This window comes from Cebus imitator, unplaced genomic scaffold (assembly GCF_001604975.1).
Source record: "Cebus imitator isolate Cc_AM_T3 unplaced genomic scaffold, Cebus_imitator-1.0 Scaffold117, whole genome shotgun sequence".
Classification (NCBI taxonomy): domain Eukaryota; kingdom Metazoa; phylum Chordata; class Mammalia; order Primates; family Cebidae; genus Cebus; species Cebus imitator.
Window position 1 is genome coordinate 7,942,385 of NW_016107432.1, and position 20,681 is coordinate 7,963,065.

The 20,681-nt window shown below is 50.4% G+C and overlaps 1 protein-coding gene across 2 annotated transcripts in view; it reads right to left on the reverse strand.

Moving 5' to 3' along the window:
* STK32B (serine/threonine kinase 32B) overlaps window positions 1-20,681 on the reverse strand; it is a 440,962-nt gene that overhangs the window by 32,785 nt on the left and 387,496 nt on the right. For both annotated transcript variants that reach the window (XM_017539152.2, XM_037742226.1), the window contains 3 exons: window positions 16,795-16,898; window positions 6,627-6,743; window positions 3,788-3,913 (listed from right to left, as the gene is read on the reverse strand). In XM_017539152.2, the coding sequence (XP_017394641.1) occupies window positions 3,788-3,913; window positions 6,627-6,743; window positions 16,795-16,898 (347 nt within the window). The remainder of the gene's footprint in view (window positions 1-3,787; window positions 3,914-6,626; window positions 6,744-16,794; window positions 16,899-20,681) is intronic.

Sequence of the window (20,681 nt, forward strand, 5' to 3'; positions counted from 1 at the left end):
AGCTGTGTGTGGGTGAGTGTATATATGAATGCATGTGTTTGTGTGGGGTGAGTGTATGTGTGAGACATATACATCAAGTGTGGGGGCAAGTGTGCATATGCATGTGTGTGGGAATGAGTATGCATGTGTGTTTGTGAGTGTGCATCAGTGTGTGGGTGTGTGCAGCAGAGGGGCTGGGGAGAAGCAGCAGGCCAGCGGGCTTCAAAGGCAGGCACCTGTCAACAGGCTCATGCACAAAATATGGCGAAGCCACAGGCTGGCCCCAGGTGCCCCCCGGGGCATCCTAGCACACAGCTTTGGGGAAGGCTCAGACACCATGGGGAAAGCGTTAATTAGGCAATTTGTGCCTGATGTGCAGGACTGCATCGAGATTCCTTCATCACCCTCACCCTGAGTTTGGCAGATCAGAGCCCGTGCAGAAGGTGGGTACATTTCTCTGGACTGTCCAAAATGTGTGTTCGGAAGGAAGCGGGCTAGGGGAACTCGCAGAGCTAAGGCTTTGGAAGCCTCTGGGCACTACTCCCCAGCTCTGTGAGGGTCCTGGTTTCTCATCTGACCTGTGAAGAATTGGGGTGCAGCCATCTAAGGTCACAGAGATGGCAGAGGGGACCCAAACCTCTACTCCCGGCTCGGCAGAACCTGCAGGTCTCCTTCCGAAGGTTCGGCTCCGTGGTTTATTTTCCATGTCTTTGTAGGTTTAGTGGCTTATGGTTCCACAAAACCCTAGCCCTGTGGTTGTCAACTGGGGACAACTTTATCCAAAGGGGATGCCTGGCAATGTCTGGAGACATTTTTTGGTGGTCACAACAGAGGGGAAACTACTGGCATCTTATGGGTAGAGTCCTGGGGTGCCGGTAAACACCCTGCAAGGCACAGGGCAGTCCCTATCCCGAAGAATGATCCCTCCCTAAAGGTCTATCCACAGTGGAGGCTCACCATTGTTGTCTGCAGCTCCCTGGCAGCTGGCCCTGGGGTTGTTTTCTTCCCAGGGGTTCAGCTCCTGTGCAGTACAGTGCTGGTGGGTGCAGGTGCTCGGTGGACATGGAATGGTGACAGTGAGGTCTGCACTTTCACCCAAAGCTGACTTTCTCACTGGCCAGTGGAATAGGGTGGGAAATGGGATGGAGACTGCCTGTCCCCAGCATTGAGACATTGCCCCACAGCTGACCCTGCTGACCCCAAGACACATCTGTCCACCAATAGACACACAGGCACACATGCAGGTACACACAGACACATACATAGGTACACACAAGCACACAGACACAAAAACACAGGCACACACACAGATACACAGGCACACACGCAGGTACACACACAGACATACATAGGTACACACAGATACACACACACAGACATACATAGGGACACACAAATACACACACACACATAGGTACACACAGATACATACACACAGATACACAGGCACACAGACACAAAAATATAGGCGCACACACAGATACACAGGCACACAGACACAAAAATACATGCACACACACACAGATACACAGGCACACACGCAGGTACACACACACAGACATAGGTACACACAGATACACACACACAGATACACAGCCACACAGACAGAAAAACAGGCACACACACACAGATGCACAGGCACACACGTAGGTACACACACACAGACATACATAGGTACACACAGAGACACACACAGATACACACTCACACAGACACAAAAACAGGCTCACACACAGATAGGCACACATGCAGGTACACACACAGACATACATAGTACACACAGGCACACAGATACACAGGCACACAGACACAAAAACAGGCACACACACACAGATGCACAGACACACACACACAGACATGCACACAGACACAGACATACAAACACAGGTACACACAAATGCACTGGCATGCACACACAGACACACACAGATTCACAGACACACACAGACACACTTCCATACAGACACACAGCTCACACAGAGCTCCCAGCTGGCCAAGTGAAACCCTAAAACAATTACATTGGGCGAACAGCAGAGAGCCCTACCTAAACAGCTGCTCTGTGCTAAGCCTGCCCTGGACACTTTGTCCCCATGGCCTATCTGTTTCCACAGTAGTCCGAGGGGTGTCTGAAGAGCCAGGGAGCCTTCTGAACTCAGAGGCAGCACCAAGTCCACCCTGAAGTCAAGGAAACCTTCCAGCCGGGCAGAGTCCCTGAGGTCAGGCAGGCCTGGATGGGTAGAGGAGGTCTAGGCAGCCGGAATAGCCTAGAAGACAGGGACGCAGCCCTGTGCAGCCTGCCATTACGCAGCCTGTCTGGAGTGCTACCTGGGAGGGAGGCAGGGAGAGAGGTGGGCTCAGGGGAGAGCAGGGCCGGCCCTAGACAGCGTGTGCTGGCTACGCAGGCGGGGATGCAGCGCTGCTCACGGGGAGAGGACAGGAACAGACTAGCGTCAGCCAGGCTTGGCTTTGGTCGGATTCACTAGTGAGCCCTGGGGAAGCCGAGGGGAGGGTCTGTGTTCAGAAACGTGCATGTGCGCTGCCAACACTGTGTAGAGGGCCTGGAAGCCTGGCACTCTTGGAGAAGGTGATGAGGGGAAACATTATTTTTGCACCAAAAGGAGTGCCAGAAGTCTTTAAAATAATCTGACATGAACAGCAGCCGGGGACATCTGAGGCTCCCCAGGAACCAGCCTGGTGGCCCCAAAAGCTCTCTTGCCTTCTTCACTGGAGTCTCCACCTCCATTCAGATAATACAGGGCTGGAACAGGTGATGACTAAAACCAATCTTGTGGTGTCTTTTCTGCTCACACACTGCTACCGGGCAGAGCCATGGCAGGTGAGCGGGTGGGGTGTGCTCTCCTAGGTCACAGAGGTCAGAGGCGGCTGAGCTGGAATGTCACCCTGGACTTCCGTCCCAAATGTCACCATTCCTCAGGTGCTCTCTGCAATTCCCTCCAGGAGAAACGCCGCTGCTCTGCAGGAAGGGCCACAGGAGGCGTCCAGGCAGGTCCAGACTTTCAGCTTCTCTCCTGGAGGACCCAGGAGCCTCCAGCTCATGCCAGAGCCTTCCTTTAAAATGTAAATCCAGTGCTTTCACTTCCCTGCCTTAAACACTCCAGGTTCTGGTGGACAAAACCTAAAACCTTTACTGTGGCCTCTGGAAGCTTTTTTGGTGTGGCATGTGTTCCCTCCCAGCCCCATTTCCTATTATTTTCCCTCTGGTTTATTCCATTAAATGCTATACAATTGTTCTTTGAAATCCAGGCTCTCTGCTGCCTTCAAGAGAGTGATCTTGGCGATCCCTTTGCCTGGAGGGTTCAGTGCTCATCCCGGCAGTCCTGCTTCCCTCATTTCATCTCTAGGTCTCTGCCGGCTCTCCTAAAAGTGGCCCCTGCCTCTGCCCCTCCCACCCCACCTGTCCCTCCTGTGAGCTTGTGAAACAAGTGCTGATTGCCCTGTGGGGGTAGGTCATTGCCTGTCTTTTTCTACTTGGCAGTCAGCTCCATGGAGGCAGAAAAATAGATCGGCCTGCTGCCCCAACGCCTATACCTTAGCACATGGAGGTGGCATTCGGTGACAGACAGGAGTCTCCATCCCAAAGGACCCACCATAAGGAGGGAAGCTGCACAGCTGGGACCTCGGAAATCAGGCCCAAATTCACCCCACATTCCCACAGGACAGAAGCCCTTGGTGCTCACGTGGCCGTGGCCAGCAGAGGGCTCACTGGCCAGCTGCCAAAGTCTTGCTTTGCACCAAGGCAGGGACCCTGCAGAGGGGTGGCATGACATCAGGGGGGACTTCCACTCACATTGGGCACAAAGCCGGGCATCAGCGCCTTCTCGAACACTGCGTCCCAGTTCATGTCAGCCAAGTAGGGCACACTCTGTATGTCACGAAGGCTGGAGAGGCGGCACTCAGGATCCTTGGTCAGGAGCTGCAGTCAGAGGGCAAATGTGCGTCTGTGAAATGGGCATCCCTTAAGGTTAGCGGGGACTCTGAAGGAGGAGTCTCGGGACAATGAATGTGCCTCTGCTCTCCATGCCCAGCTGATGTCGTGCCGTCTGGGTCGCTGCTGTGGGAAATGCCATCTGCACTCATATCTTTATAGCCAGGGAGAAGCTGAGAGGCGAGGCTGCTTTTGCAAGGTCATCAGCTGGGGCAGGGACCAGACATTCAGCCCCCATGTTCCTTTCTGGGACTGGAACCTGTAGCAGGCTGCCTCTCTATGTCTGCAGAAGCATCCAATTACAAATAGAATTAGCTGCCTCGTCTTAGGATTTCCAACTTGGCAATGGGAGGTAGCAAACTTGTAATATAATTTATTGTAATAAAATGTATCCCTGGACAGCGATGAGGTGACCTCTGTGACCTAATGAAGTGGTCTTATTTGGTAGCCAAGGGGACATTTTTTGGCTCCTCTTCGAATTGAGTTTTAGCTAATGAGGAGTGATGTGGCATAAGAACAGCCGGAGACTATGACCTGGTGTCCCAGTGGGGCCCCAACTTTCCGAAACCCCGTAGCTTATCTATTGAAAAAGCGCAGGGGCCAAGAACGAAAAGACAGAGGCCTGGCCCTGGGACTGTCATTTAACAGCTGTGACCTTGGGCGAGCTGCTGGGTGCCCTGGGCTCATTGCCTCCCCCCGAAAGCAGGGGAAATAATGAGGCTTCTCCATTTCCAGCTCTGGGTAGGATGAGACTAAATGGGAATGATAAGGACCTGGCACGTACTTAGAAAGGGGGGGCACACCAGTGTCCAGAGGTAGAGCTGGAAGCCAGAGCCCCTGCCAGTTCACACACAACCTGTCACTGCAGAAATCTCCCAGCTATGCCCATTGAGTGGCTGGAGTCACACCCCATGAGGGATAGCTAACGGGTTGCATCTGCTGGTCATGGCTGACATTCTTTACGGGCTGTCCCAAAACAGTGAGTGTCAACTTAAACAGGTTCTACTCCAATGTCCTCTGGAAGTTCACTGTTCAGGGCAGCTGTTCTGAAAACATGCTGATGCCCAGACCCGAGGGCCAGAGTCTGAGTCACTTGGGTGGGCTGGGAGGTGCAGGCATTGGTGGTATGTAAGGCTTCCAGATGGTTCTCATGAGCAGTCAGGGTTAAGCACCACTGACTTATAAGAACCAGGTGATGGGATGTGAGGGTGATCTAGCTGTGACATCTGTCATTGATCACCGAGGTTGATCTGGCTGATCTGGCTGGCTAGCCAGGCACCCCCTTCTCCCTCACGGCTCCACGTGTATCTCTCTGAAAGCTGTGCTCCTGGTCAAAGAGGATGACCAATCCCCAGTAGAGGAGGACCCGTCTTCGGTCAAGGGTATATGAGTAACTGTGTTCCCCTGCTAGAACCTCCAAGCAAGCTCTCAAGAACCAGGTGGTGGATTTCCTTTAAAGTAATTTAACTAATTCGTAATTCAACAAGTCATTATAGCCATGTAGTGATTAAAAGCTGGGACCTGGAGTTAGGAGGGTTTGGATTCAAATCCCACTCTGTCTTTTAATAGCTCTGTGGCATTGATTGAATGATTTGCTTTCCTATGCCTTGGCTTTCTCATCTGTTACTGGGATAATGGCACTTCCCTGGTCACAGGGCTTGGGAGGAGTAAGGGAGAAGAGCCATCATATGGCCGAGAACACAGGACCTTTAAACACGATTGGGTGCCAACCTCATGCAGGACCCAGCTCTATGCATTGTGGAGGATGTGAAGGGAGCCTTGAAGGCAGGGCACCAAGATTGCCTGCCCATGCTGGACGAGAGTGCACATCAGAACCACCTGGAGAGCGCATGGGGACACAGACACTGGGGCCCACTCAAGCCGTCTGGTTCAGGTCTGGCTGAAGCCTGAAGATGTGCGTTCCCAACAGGCTCCCACATGATGCTGATGCTGGCTGGTCCTGGGCCCATATTTTGAGAACCTCTGCTTTATTCTAATAGCAACAGTTCCTGCAGAAAGTCAGGGAGATACCCAATCTTTTTCTTTTCTTTTCTTTCTTTTTTTTTTTTTTTTTTTTTTTTTTTTTTTTTTTTTTTTTTTTTTTTTTTTTCTTCACTGGCATGATCTCGGCTCACTGCAACCTCCGTCTCCTGGGCTCAAGCGATTTTCCTGCCTCAGCCTCCTGAGTAGCTGAGATCACAGGTATGCACTACCACACCTGGCTAATTTTGTATTTTTAGTAGAGACGGGGGCTTCTCCATGTTGGTCAGGCTGGCCTCGAACTCCTGACCTCAGGTGATCTACCCGCCTCGGCCTCCCAAAGTGTTGAGATTACAGGTGTGAGCTACCGTGCCTGGCCGAGATACCCAATTTCCTAAAGGTCACTGAGTGAAAAGGCCATGTGCAGCAGATTTGAAAAGCCCATATGCATTAAGTACTTCCATTTGTTAGAAGCTCGTAGCAGAGTGACAGGAGCCTGGGGGCTTGCTGTCATAGCCTTCGCTGTCCTCCAAGGCTTGCTGACCTGCACACACCCCCATAATCATGCTTATTCCACGGCACTTGGCATTTGAGAGCAACTGACTTGATCATTTCCACCCCTGATGTGCCACTTGTATTCTTACCCCTTCGTTTGCTGATATGGCTGTTTCTATACTCACTGTAGTTTCCCGGCTGGGGAGGCTGGCAGCTGCCCCCTTACCTTCTTCAGCAGGACCACCATCCCCTTGCACCACGTGGAGGAGTAGTGGACACGCTCCACCTTGAACATGTTGAGGATTTCATCGATGGGCGTGGCCGAGTGGATTTCGTATGGCCTCTGCAACCACAGGACAACAGCCAGAATCAGAGAGAGGGCATCAGAAGGCACGGTCCATGCAATTTAAGATTGTGTGATTATGAGGAGCGGTTTATTCTTCCCCTGGGTGCTTCTCTTTTATAGCGGAGCAGGTGGCCCGAATCCATGTGCCCACAGTAACCAGGCCCAGGGGCCAGTGCAGGAGCTGGCAGGTGGGTGCTGCTCCTGTGACCACAGGAGATTAGGGGTGACTCACAGCCCATAAGTGGCAGAAGCAGGATTCACTCTCAACAGCTTAACACGAGTCCCTGCTCCAGTCACAGACTTGGGAGCTGACTCTTGCTGTCCACCAGGCACCCAGGGACACCTCCAGTCATAGCCTCCACCTGCTGCAGGGCCTTGGCCACCACTGTCCCTGTCCTGGCTGAACTGTCCCATGGGGTGGACAGGGCTGAGATGGCCAGTGTCTGGCTGTGGCTGGGCTGACAAATGGGAGGACACCAGCCTCGTCCCCTGCCTTCTCGCCTGCCCTCCCTTTTCCATGGTAAGGATGTGTACGCTGTGCTCTCCCCCAGTTTCCAAACTTGGTAGGAAATGAAGCCTCCTGACCATGTTTCTCAACATTCCCGTATACAATTTCTTGCTTCTAAGCCCCTCTCAAAGCTCGGGAACTTTCTTGACTGTGATGCTGGGGACAAGGCTTGGAGTGCTTCTGAGCAGCAGCTTGTTCCTGATCCCCACTTCCTGTGCCCCCCCAGTGCGATCCCAATCCCAGCTTCCCGTGCCCCAACCCCCATGAAAGAACATGTCTCCCAGACCCTCTCCGGCTGAACCGCAGTCCAAGATGTTTTCAGGTTTGTATCATGGTCACATGCCTTGGAACTACAAGAGCAATAAGGTCCTGGCATGCGTGGTGCAACAAACAAACTGATCCCAGAGATGTCTGAGCAGTGAATCCACGATAATACATATGAAGTTGATACCATTAATACATGCCAGTAAAATTATTGCGGTCTGTCTCCTCCACGAAGCTGTGGGCTGCTCAAAGGGGGAATTTGACCATGTTTATTTCTCTGTCATTGAGCAGTGTCCCAGAGCACGGCAACAGAGAAGGTCTCAGTCCCTCCGCAGGTGCTGAGCCAACACTGACCCTGAGTCAGATGCCATACTGGGATCCCACTGTCACCCTGGGTCCCGGGGTTTGGGGTTTCCAGGTACACACTGTGAAAAAGCGCTCACTTGCACTGGTTGCACCTTGAGTTCTGTTTTCAGAAAAGTTCCAAGAAGAAGCCCAGGCCTGGCGAAACAAAAACTGGTAGGACCCGGAGATGCCTGAGTTGGAAACTAACTCCCCTTATCACCATCCTGAAAACCCCGCCTGGGGGGAGCTGATTTCCTGTGCATGTGGCAGTATGTAGAAGCATGATCTGCTTGCACTGCCCTTAGTGGCCACCCTCCTAGCTTGTGGTCACTGAACTGTCACACACCACATGATCAAGCCCACAGGTCGTGTCAGTAACACTGTGGCACTTAGGGCGCTGGCTCTGGCCTTGTGGAACCACAATTTCCATGGGTCTGCTGCAGATGGAAGGTGCCAGCCTGAAGGGGTGACGGTTCCCAATCCCTGGGAGGCCTACAGTTCCCTGGCGTGAAGGGGCACCTTTATCTTCACCAAACAGGGGGCCCTGGAGAAGATGTCAGCCCTGAGGGGTGTGCCTGTGCTGCCTCAAATGTGCCCACCCAGAGGGAGCTTTTTTTCCTGACTGGCACGTTCTCTCTTATCTGTTAATTGAATGAGGACTTGTCAGTTTCACCATATAATAGGCAGAGCAAAACCAAAACCTTGGCTCTCTAGAAAGGCCAATTAACTTGATACACTACCATTTTAAAAATCTTTCTTCAAACATTTTTTTAATCTAATGGGAAGTAGTTACATCCATGAACGAGTATTTTCTGCCCGCCGTTGCACATGTGAAATCCCTTTGCACTTCGCCAGAAACAAAGACGGTAATGAGAGCGATGAGAGCCGATCTGAACTGAAAATGGCCCTTAGGAGACACAAAGCTCATAGAATCTTTATGAGCTGGTGGCTGTTAACATGACCATGTCCCAGAACACAAAACAGAGCCAGGACATCCTGGAGCTGGGCACTGAGGTGAGGGGACAGGTAGTGTGAGTTACCAAGGCTCGCCTCTTACTGGTACTGCTACAGGGAAAACTGTGTCCCCCAAATTCATATGCTGAAGTCCTAGCCTGTAGGCCCTCGGAATGTGGCCTTATTGGGACATAGGCTCTTTATAGAAGTCATGCAATTGACATAAGGTCATTAGAGTCGGTCCTAATTCAACTTGACCTGGGTCCTTATAAAAAGGGGATGTTAAGGCACAGAGAGACACGCAGAGGAAAGACCATGTGAAGAAGACAGCCATCCACAACCCAACCCAAGGAGAGAGGCCTGAACAGGTCCTTCCCTCAGCCTCAGGAAGAACAAAGCCTACCAACCATGTCACCTGGGACTTCGGGCCTGCAGCACTGTAAGAGGATGATTTCTGTTTAAGACACCCAGTGTGTGGATCTTAGTTAAGGCTGTCACAGGTAATGAACAGCAGCCTTCACCGTCCACACGCAGAGCTCTCACTGGAGGTGGCCGACTTTGACTCTACTCCTGTGATGAGCGGGTGCCCTCTGTGGATGGGGTTGGCGTGAGCAGGACAGACATGGTCCCTCCAGCACTGAACTCACTGTCTTGGAGGCAGAAGGGCAATAAAGGGAGGTCAGGGGTGGAATGAGTGCTGGGGAGGGAACCTGCGGGACTGCTGGGCATGTTTAGGGGAGGGCAGGAGACCCAGAGCTCAGGGCCACCATCGGGAGATAAGCTGGGGCTGAGTTCAGTTTTGGACTTTTTTTTTTTTTGAGACAGTTTCACTCTTGTCACCTAGGCTGGAGTGCAATGGCACCATCTCAGTTTACTGCAAACTCCATCCCCCGGGTTCAAGCGATTCTCCTGCTTCAGCCTCCCGAGTAGCTGGGATTACAGGCACATGCCACCACGCCTGGCTAATTTTTTGTATTTTTAGTAGAAATGGGGTTTCACCATGTTGGCCAGGCTGGTCTCGAACTCCTGACCACAGGTGATCCACCTGCCTCAGCCTCCCAAAGTGCTGGGATTACAGACGCGAGCCACTGCGCCCAGCCATTTTGGACTATTTAGAATTGCTTCTTCCCATCTTTTTTGCCTTTCGGTAAACAGTACCGCCCAACACAGTCCCACTCCTACCCTGAAAGCCCAGCTGCTGGAGGTGCAAAGGCCCTGGATGATGATGCAATCCCCTCGTTCCTAATTTCAAAAGTCAGGAAACTGAGGCTGGGAGATGAAAAGAGACTTTCCCAATGCCCCCCATTCTCATCCCCTGCTCTTTCCGCAGGGCCACCAGAGACCGAAAATCCAAGCACCCAGCTAGAACATCAGCCAGAAACAAATGTAAAGGTTTTCTGATCATTTACATTTAATTCCCTGTTTCCTTCTTGGTCGCTTCAAGGTGCTCATCAATTCTGCTTTTCCATTGGACCTTCACGTGAGCCCCTCTCTCTCTAATCTCTGCAATTCTCTCTCCTTCTAGAGGCAGCCGGACCAATTACAAAAACAATGATGATAATAATATCTCCAATACACCAGGAAGCCGGTGCCGGAAATACATTCAGACATGAGTTTAGAACATGATGACTAAAACAAGTTCCTCAGGTTCAGCCCTCATCTGCTTGGGTGTCTGTAGAGAAACGTACGTCCTTTTACAAGATGATCAGCAAATATTAAGATGAATATCCGGCCTGCTGGTACTGATGCTGGGTTCTCACTCGCTGGCCTTGAGATGTGTTGCCTCAGAACACCAGGTGGTATTTATAAGGTAAAGTAATTCCATGTACTGCTGGTAAAAGCGATTTTAGCAGTGGGACATCGGATACACTCACTATGGAGTGCAGGTGTGTCTCTATTCCAGGAAACTCGGTTTACAAAAAACAAAACAAAACAAAACAAAACAAAACAAAAAAAACAACAAAAAACAAAACAAAACAAAAAAACCTGCCAATTTACCAAAAAATAGAAGACAGAGGAAAAGAACTGCCGGATGCCTGTCATTTTAACTGTTAAAGTCGAGCTGGGCCTTGGAGACCATCTAATCCAATGTTTTTTTCCCCCAATCTTTTTACCCCAAATCCTAAACACAGAACAAATGAAAAGTGAAGAACAGTTCCTTAGGCAATTTAAACCTCCAAAGCCTGAAGAAACACTTTCCCCCCATGGAACTGCTGAATCATCTCTGCGGGGTCCTGGAGTCTGAGAAACACAGCTGGAAACCACTGAAAAGTTCGCCAAGGTCCTTTCCCCTCCTTTGAATGGAGATCACAGACTCCATTACCTCCCGGGCTGTGACTCCTGGCACAGTGCTCTACTGGTCCCCTCAGTGAGGCTGACACACCTACATGACCCTGTTTCTCCAGGTTCAGCCCACCCACCCCTTGTACATCCGGCAGTGCTCAGTGCTGCACCCTCACCTCTAGGGGGAGCTCCGAGCACCCTCCCTCTGCTCTGGCCTCTCTGCACCCTCAATCGTCTCTGTCTACCCATTCCTAGGGAGAAGTGCTGACTGGGGTCAAAGGCAAGGATAACACCAGATCAGGAAGGAGGCTGGTAGGTGAGCAAAGAGGGTAAAGTCCTCATGTCCCCATGGCATGGGCACCAAGAAGCACAGAGTGTGGATGGGAACCCATCTCTGCTCATGAAGCCCACAGCCTTTACTCACTAATGGTCAGCAAGCAGGTGTAATCCAGCCTCTGCTCTCAGCCCCCATCTCTAGTGCTTGAAGGGTGCTAGGGTGGGAAGGATGCAGGCTTTCCAGCAGGTCCTCCCAGGGTAGAAGTCCTAAGGGGATGTGAAAGGGGCGAGGGGTGCTGAAAGCCCAATCTGTGGGGGTGCAATGCGATGTGCTAATGGCCTCACGTGCAGGATCTGGCTTAGTCCTCCTAATTATTCTACGGCCGTGGTTCCCCACCAGGGACAACTGTCCCCCAGGGGATATCTGGCAATGTCTGGAGTCATTTTGGGTTGTCAGAACTGGGTGGGGAGTTCTGCTGGCATCTGATGGTGGAGGCCAGTGATATTGCTGAACATCCTGCAATGCACAGGGCAGTCCTGCACCACAAAGAATTATCGGCCTCAGATGTCCACAGTGCCCAGGTGGAGAAATCCGTGCCACGGGCCTGCACCACTTTTCTCCCCATTTTATAGATGAGAAACAGGCTCACTGGAGATCACTGACAGTCTAGTTGGCGAAGTCAGGATTTGAACCCATGTGTGTCTATGTATAATATGGCCACTGTGCGTCACTTCCCTGCCTAGGTTCCATGAATGGCACCACACTATCTAAAGAGTAAAGCCAAGTGCCTCCAGCTGACCTCAGGTCCTTTAAAGACTGTGCCCTCACTGTCCCGACAGGTGGTTAGGCCAAAATGTGTGTTGAGTCAGCCTGAGCTTTCAATTCTCTTTCTCTGCCCACACTATTCCTTCCAATCATTCATATATGACTGACTTCAATGTCTCCGCCCTCTGAAATTCTCCTCTGCTCCTCTAAACCTAAGTCAGCAGAACTTTACCTGCATCTGCTGGTCTTGTGGAATCATCCCTGTGTGTATACTTACTTATTAGCGTAATCATCAGCCTGTCTCCTGTGTGCCAGACACTGCCTATACCCTGAGCACATTTTCTCACGAAATCCCGCAGTGACCCTGCAGGTGGGCCTGATAAGCCTTCTTTTATGAATGAGGAAGCCGGGGCTCAGCTGAGTTAAGTGACTTAGCCCAAAGCACAGCACCAAGAAGCACAGAGTGTGGATGGGAACCCATCGCTGCTCATGAAGCCCATAGGCCTTACTCGCTAATGGTCAGCAAGCAGGTGTGATCAAGCCTCTGCTCTCAGTGCCTGCCTCTAGTGCTTGAAAGGTGCTAAATTGGGAAGGACACAGGCTTTTTGGCAGGTCCTCCCTGGGTAGACGTCCTAAGGGGACGTTTCCTGAGTGCCAGTCATTCATCAGTCATGGAGCTGGGTAATGAACATAATCAGAATCATTTAATTCTCAAAGCAATCCTATTGGGTAGATATAATTACTAATTTCTTCTTGTTAACACAAAAGGATTGTGAACATTCAGCCTTACTTAGGATCCCAGATGGGGCACCTGGTAGAGCCAGGTTTTGAACCTGTGAGATTCCTCTAAGATTATTTTCCTCTATTATAAGGAAGCAGGTTTTGACTGAGTAAGGGGAAAAAATTTCTAGCCATTAGAGCTGTCCAAGAGTGAAAAAGATTCTTTCTGGAGGTATGGCACTCTCTGGATCCTGAGGATAATCAATAAACGGAGGGGTGCTCACCTGTCAGAGAGACTTTGAGGTTTGCTGAGACAATGGCTGGCTAAAGAGCTGTCCATCTCTTCCCTGTGGATGTGGTCAGAGGAAGGGAGATCTCGTATCTCTTTCCATAGTGTTCCCTGGAGAGGCGGTAGTCAGGGTGCCAGGGTGACTGGGGCACCAAAAGGAATTTTGACAAGTGGCACCTACTTGGGCCTTTTCCTTTCCCTCAGCAGGCCTGCCAGGGTTAAGAGCTAAGGTTCTAGTTTGGTTCAGAGAGAAGTTGTATCCTACTTACGTCTCTTGTCCAGCCTACAAGCTCCAACCCAAAGCACAGGGTTCTCTGCATCTGTGGTCCCCAGTGTTTGTGGCACCAGGAAGACAATTTTTCCATGGACTAGGGTTGGGGGGGATGGTTTCAGGATGATTCAAGTGGATTACATTTATTGTATGCTTTATTTCTATTATTATTATATTGTAATATATAATGAAATAATTACACAACTCACCATAATGTAGAATCAGTGGGAGCCCTGAGCTTGTTTTCTGCAACTAGGCGGTCCCATTTGGGGGTGACGGGAGACACTGACAGATCATCAGCAGTAGATTCTCATAAGGAGCATGCACTCTAGATCCCTCACATGCACAGTTCACAGTAGGGTTCATGCTCCTATGAGAGTCTAATGCTACCACTGACCTGGCAGGAGGTGGAGCTCAGGTGGTGATGTGAGTGATGGGGAGTGGCTTTAAATACAGACGAAGCTTCCCTGGCTCATCTGCCATTCACCTTCTCCTCCTGCTGTGCTGTGCGGCCAGTTCCTAGCCGGCCATAGGCTGGAACCCAGGTCCAGCGGTTGGAGGCCCCTGCTCTGCACTCTGGTCTCAAAGCTGCCGGGGGACATGGCCCCTCTGCTTCCAGTAAAGAGTGCTTGGCTCCTCATGAGGAAAAGCAGCTGTTTTCCTGGGTCCCGGCCAACAAGCCATATTAACATCAATTTTCCACACATTATTTTCAATGCTCCCCAACTCTAAGATTCTACAATATTGGGAAATCCCACTCTGATGTTTTTTTAAGGCAGAGTCTTCCTGTGTTGCACCAGGTTGGAATGTAGTGGTGCCATCTTGGCTCACTGCAGCCTCCACCTCCCTGGTCCAAGCGATTTTCCTGCCTCAGCCTCCCGAGTAGCTGGGATTAGAGGCACCCACCTCCACGCCAGGCTACTTTTTTGTATTTTTAGTAGAGATGAGGTTTCACCATATTGACCAGGCTGGTCTCAAACTCCTGACCTCAGGTGATCTGCCCTCCTGGGCCTCCCAAAGCGCTGGAATTACAGATGTGAGCCACTGTGCTTGGCCCCTACTATGACTTTTCTTTCTCTTTTGGAGGTAAGGAGCTCCACGGATCCTACCCAAGGATGCTGTCACTGACATGACTGAGGAATTGCAAATGGGGGAGGTTAATTCTTAAATTTATGCAGCCCGTGGATAAATATGAGTATTTTTCAGCACAGCTTTTTTACTAAATCAACTGTTTTCAGTATGAAAAACAGAATAAATTATTTGCAGAAGCCTGTTGTCCTTTGGGTCAAAGAATAAGCCTGCCAAAAATATTTGAGAAAAAGATTTACACTAGTACATCACAGGTGGTGTTCTTTCATTCCATTACTTTGTCTCCACGCCAAAGGCCCAGATCCCGCCCCCCCCATCATTTGCTTCTTCTTCTTCCAAGAAGCATCCCCCTTGAAAATAGCATCTGGATCTTTAAGCAGAAAACTCAGAAGAATTACAAATAAAATAAAATAGTTTACTTGTGAATCAGCAGGGACCACTCCATCCTTGGGGCTTTTTGCCAAGCTATCATCTTTGCTGCACCGACGCATGAGGAATGACTGCCAATAGCCTTTCTGTTGGCAGGGGTCCAGTCACGTTTAGGGCTACTGCTTGCCAAGGTCTTTTCTGTGATTGATTACATACGATTAAGAGCCTCTGGCTGATGCCTATGTGCTCTGGTTCCTACGACATCGTGGACCCTCACATTCCTCCTCCGAGCATATATATCAGAGGAAACAGCCAAGAAGAAATGAACAAAGCGGGAACACCGCACAGGGGCCTGTCTTACCCAGCCTCGCAGCAGCTCACAGGTAAGCCTGCAAGACATTAGCTCTTTTCATTCAGTGAGCAAGTTCCTATTTTCTTTGTATTCTAAAAATGCAATGTATAATAATATGTTTTTGAGGAATTCAGGAAAAATAATTGAGATAAAGAGCAGAAAATTGTTGCTTGACTACAGGGTGATAAATAATACTTATTTGCACTCACAGAGTACAAACGGCTCTCATCATTCATTCATTCAACAAACATTCATTCAACACCCATTATAATCATGCACTGGGACACCCACAATGAATAAGATACCACCATGCCCTCAAGAAAGGTACTTTTCATGGGCATGAATATGCATGTATGCAAATTACTTAAACAACATTAAAACTGTAGCTTGTGGGAGAATCTGGCTGTTTGCCTCTGTCGGCGCTGTGCTGGGCACTGGTGCTATGGAGCCAAGTCTCAGGCAAACCAGGTCTCCCACCGTCCAGGAACCCAGGAATCCTAAAACTCCAGCTCCGCAAAATAGACAGAAAGGATATTATTATTCCCGTTGTACCAATGAGGAAACCATGGTCCTGAGACATGGTGAAGTGACATCCTTTTCAAATGATACTTGTACAAAGAAATATACCTCAAAATTAATTTTAGTCAAAATGCTTTCTTTTTTTCTGAGACAGGGTCTCACTCTGTCACTCAGGCTGGAGTGCAGTGGCACCATCATGGCATGGCTCACTGCAGCCTTGACATCCCAGGCTCAGGTGATCCTCCTGCCTCAGCCTTCTAAGTAGCTGAGACTATAGCAGAGTGCCACCATGTTCAGCTATTTTTTTTTTAAAAAATGTTATTATTTGTAGAGATGGAATGTCTCTATGTTTCCCAGGCTGGTCTCAAATTCCTGGGCTCAAGAGATCCTCCCACCTCAGCCTCCCAAAGTTCTGGGATTACAGTGCTGAGCCACTGCACCCAGCCTAGATACAACACTTTCTGCTCAAATAAAAATATGTGTTATTACAGCTGCCAAGCAGCCCCATTAATCATCTTCAGCTAGTAAATTTAAATGCAAGAAAATAAAAATACATATTGAACGTCTCATTTTTTAGGACACCGAGTTACATATTCAGGGAAGATGTGAAACAGAGAAAAAAAAGAAGTAGTGTCTTCACCTTAAAAGATTTTTCGGCCAGCTAGAAAATCAGACACGGAGGCCTTGTGTTGTGGGTTCAGAGGGGACAGTGTTTGAAACCACGAGGCCAGGGTGCTTTGCTGTTTGACCTGTCACTGATCCGCTGTGGGCCTTTGTGTAAGACCCTCCCCCTCTGGGCCTCTTTCTTTTCTGCACAGTGAGGGGGTTGAACCAGAAGGGTGCGCCTAGGTGGCACACAGGCATCGGGACTGAAGCCCGGGGCGCGGTGACTCCCCCAACCGTGCTCCTTCCCGCGCCACGGGCCCTGCCGACCCAGCCCGCCCGGGTGCAGCGTGAGCCCCCGCCCCGCCCCGCCCCGCCCCGCCCGGGTGCAGCGTGAGCCCCCGCCCCGCCCTGCGTGCCCCGCGCAGGCGCCGTCTTACCCAGCCCCGCAGCAGCTCGTAGGCGGTGACGCCCAGGGACCACCAGTCGACAGGGTACGAGTATCCGGGGCCTCCGTCCAGGTACACCTGGAATACTTCCGGGGCTGCCAACGACAGGACAAAGAGAACATCACTGTGGGTCCCAGTTTACGGCCACCAATGTCCCCTTAGGGCAGGGACAAGGAGAGACATCGAGCCTTTTTTTTTTTTTTTTTGATACAGTCTTGGGTGCAGTGGCGCCATCTCAGCTCACTGCAACCTCTGCCTCCCGAGTTTAACGATTCTCCTTCCTCAGCCTCCCAAGTAGCTGGGATTACAGGCGTCCATCACCACGCCCGGCTAACGTTGATATTTTTAGTAGCGACAGGTTTCGCCATGTTGGCCAGGCTGGTCTCAAACTCCTGACCTCTGGTGATCTGTCCTCAGCCTCCCAAAGTGCTGGGATTACAGGCGTGAGCCATCGCATCTGGCCAGAAATCTAGCTTTTTTGGACAGTGAAACCTGTATTTTTTCCACTATGCCACATGGTTTGTACCCTCGGTAAGTCATAAGCTGCCTGCGAACCAGTTACAGGAATCACAGGAAGCACTGGAGCGACACTGGCGAGCGGAATGCAGGTGGGAACCCCCGAGGGTGTGAGGAAGGGCCATCCACTCCGTGAAAGTGAGGACATGCCCCTGGAGGGGGTGGATTGGTGGAGCATGTTCGCTGGAGAACGGGTGGGATAAACCCAGAGTGAAGAAGGGGAACAGAGCCCCCAAGGCGTTGAGAACCTTCATAAATGGATGCTTACAGCTCTCTGTGCCTGGGGCCTATCTCAGGGACTACTTTATTTTAGCATAGGTGATATCTAACATGAAATACCCACAATGGGTAAATCCGCAAGACGAAAACAGATTGGAGGTTGCTAGGGCTGCAGGTGGGGAGGGGGGGGTGGGAGCACCTGCTTCACGGGCACCAGTTTTCCTTGGGGGTGATGAAAACAAATGGGTTGGAACTAGACAGAGGTGGTGGTCACATAACACTGTGCATGTACTAAATGCTACTGAGTTGTTACTTTAAAATGGCTAATTTTATGTGATGTGAATTTCACCTCAATAGAAAAATAATGCGAAGGGGATGGAGGACCCTTATTCTTCAGGGGACTGAGTTTGTCCTGGGGTTCTCATCCCTGACCACTCTCCAAGGGACTGAGTGGTGGGTTAACCTCACCCCGCCGCACCCCCGTCACTAGGCCAGGAGTGCATTGTAGGGTCTAATTGTCTATGTTGTCTTCCAGGAAAATTTTGTGAAATGTTGATTATTTCTAGCAAATTAATTTGCAGTCATAATTCCATTTTACAGTTGTCAGAGCAGCTGAAATCTGTCCCGGGGAGGCACAACATGTTGTGATTAAAGCTGCCTCGGCTCAGTTTCTAGATGGGCATTCGCTCGGCATGAAAATAAAATGAAGGAATTGACCTGGGGCTGCTGGATGGGCAGCTCCGCACTTCAATTTGACCAGCAGCCACATTCTAGCTGCCCCCTGGCGATATTCTCCATTTGGTTCACACTTCCTAAGTGCACTTTCACCCACGGGTTTCCTTTCCTCTTCACAACAGCCTCTGGGGACATGTTTACAGAGGAGGTTCAGAGAAGGCCAGCAGGATGAAGAGGTCACACAGCCAGGAAATGCAAAGCTGAGATGCACCTTACAGGTCTGCTGAATTCCTGTTTGAAGTAAGGTTTGTCTCAGCATTTCTTTCAGTACAAACACATACTCAGTGCCACATGGTGGAATGATGCAACTGGGAGTTTGAGAACTTGCCCCTCAGGTTACTTGGCCCTTACAAAGGAACAGGCATTGTGCCCTGGGAAACAGGAAGACTGCTGGGGCGGGCGGAGTTACTTGTTAATAATAAGCTACTTACATTCTCTTTGCCTTGGTTTTATAGAATGTGGATAATAATAATAATGGTTTATTCATTGGGCTGTTGTGCTGATTAAGTAGATTAAATAAGATAATATACTCCAAGAGTTTGGCAGGATGCCTGGCCCGTAGCGAGTGCTCCATGAACATTACATATTATTAACAGTCAAATCATCACTCCAACCTCCTCTTCCTCTGCCATGCTTAGCCTCCCCACCGTCCAGCAGTTACCCAAACCAGAGATCTGGGAACCCTCCTAAATGCCGTCCTCCACAGCCTCATGAATGATTGGTCTCCAAATTCTGTGTGTTTTGTATTTTCAGCATCTTTTCGTCTGCCTCTTCCTATGGGTGATAAATCATCCTGACTTCAAAGTCAGTGATCATACTTGTTCATTAAGCATGGGGTGAGTGAATATTTAATGCCTTCCTTGTAAGCCTGGCACTGAGCTGTGCTATTCTGAATCCCCGCTGGGTCCCACCACTGAGCTGGAAGCTGGGCTTGAGCCTGCAGGGACTTCCTTCCCTGTACTACAGCCTGTGTGCCTGTCCCTCTTCTCAGTCCTGAGGGCTGGGGAGAAAAGGAGCCATATCATGCTTGTCTGTGTGTTCCCAGGGGCTTGGCAGCTGCTGGCCCAGCCCACAAGTTCCAATAGCATAGGGTACACTCGGGAGTGCAGAATGGCTGTGTGTGCCGAGGTGGTTCCCCATCAATCCTTGTCATGCCTGGAAGCCCCAGTCCATTCAGAACTCAGGGTAGAACTCAGCAGCAACAGAGTGATACTGTCCTGGCTGTCGTGACCAGTCAAGTGACAAATGTCTGCAGTCCTAGAGGGGATGACATTCCCTCCTTCCCCAAACACTTGGGGGATAGAACACAACAACATTGATGTCATAATTCCTACGTCACTAAAATGATGTCATTGGCTGCTCAGAATCCCAGCACTTAGATGCGAGAGAACTACACAGGTTTAGAGCTAGAAGGACAGGTGTAAGCCACCTATCTGAACAATAGCAACCGTGATTTGCCAGGTGCCATGTTAAGGATTATGTTCATTACTTCTTTAATTCCACCAGCCACTGAACAGGATAAACGCTACAATCGTCTTTATTCTTCTGATGAGGAGGCAGAGACATTAGGAAGTGTAGTGGGCTGAATCATTGCCCCTCCTCCCCCCCACCCTGTAAAAGCTATGTTCAAGTCCTAACTCCTGGGACCTGTGAATAGGGCCGTATTTGAAAATAAGGTCTTTATAAATGTAATCAAGCTAAGAATCTCAGGATAAAATCATCCTGGATTTAGATTGGGCTGCAAATCCTACAATCAATGTCTTTATAAGGGAAAGGAGACACAGAGAAGATGGCCACGTGAAGACGAAGGCGGATGGGAGCGATGTGGCCACAAGCCGAGGAAAGCCTGGCACGGCTGGAAGCTGAAAGAGGCAGCAAGGATGCTCCCGTGGAGCCTTCCGAGGGCACGTGGCCCTGCTGGCCCCTTGATATTGGACTTTTAGCCTCCACAACTGTGAGAAAATGAAGTTCTATAGCTTCAGGCCACTCAGTTGGCAGTGATTTGTTTCGTGGCCACAGGAAATGAATACAAGGGGTAGAGAACTTGCCAAGTCACCCAGCCAGCATAGCAGAGCTGGGGTTAGCACTTCCTGGTGTTCTGACTCCAGGCTCCTTCCCCCTGTACTGGGTAACTGCCAGGAGTGACTGAGTTACTCAGGGATTGGTGCCCTGGTGCACTCTTTCGCCCTCCTTCCTTCCCTCCCAGGGCCTGGTGCTCAGCCCAGTATACAGAAGGCACTTAATAAATGTGTGAATTGGCTTTTCACCTTGATGCCATAGGGCTGGTCTGCTCACTGGTGTCTGCAGCAGAGGTGGAAACAGTTCACAGCCTCTCAAGATGTCAGCATGGCAGGGGCGAAGGGTCCCTTGATACCCCACACCTCTCATTAGAACGGGACACCAGGCTG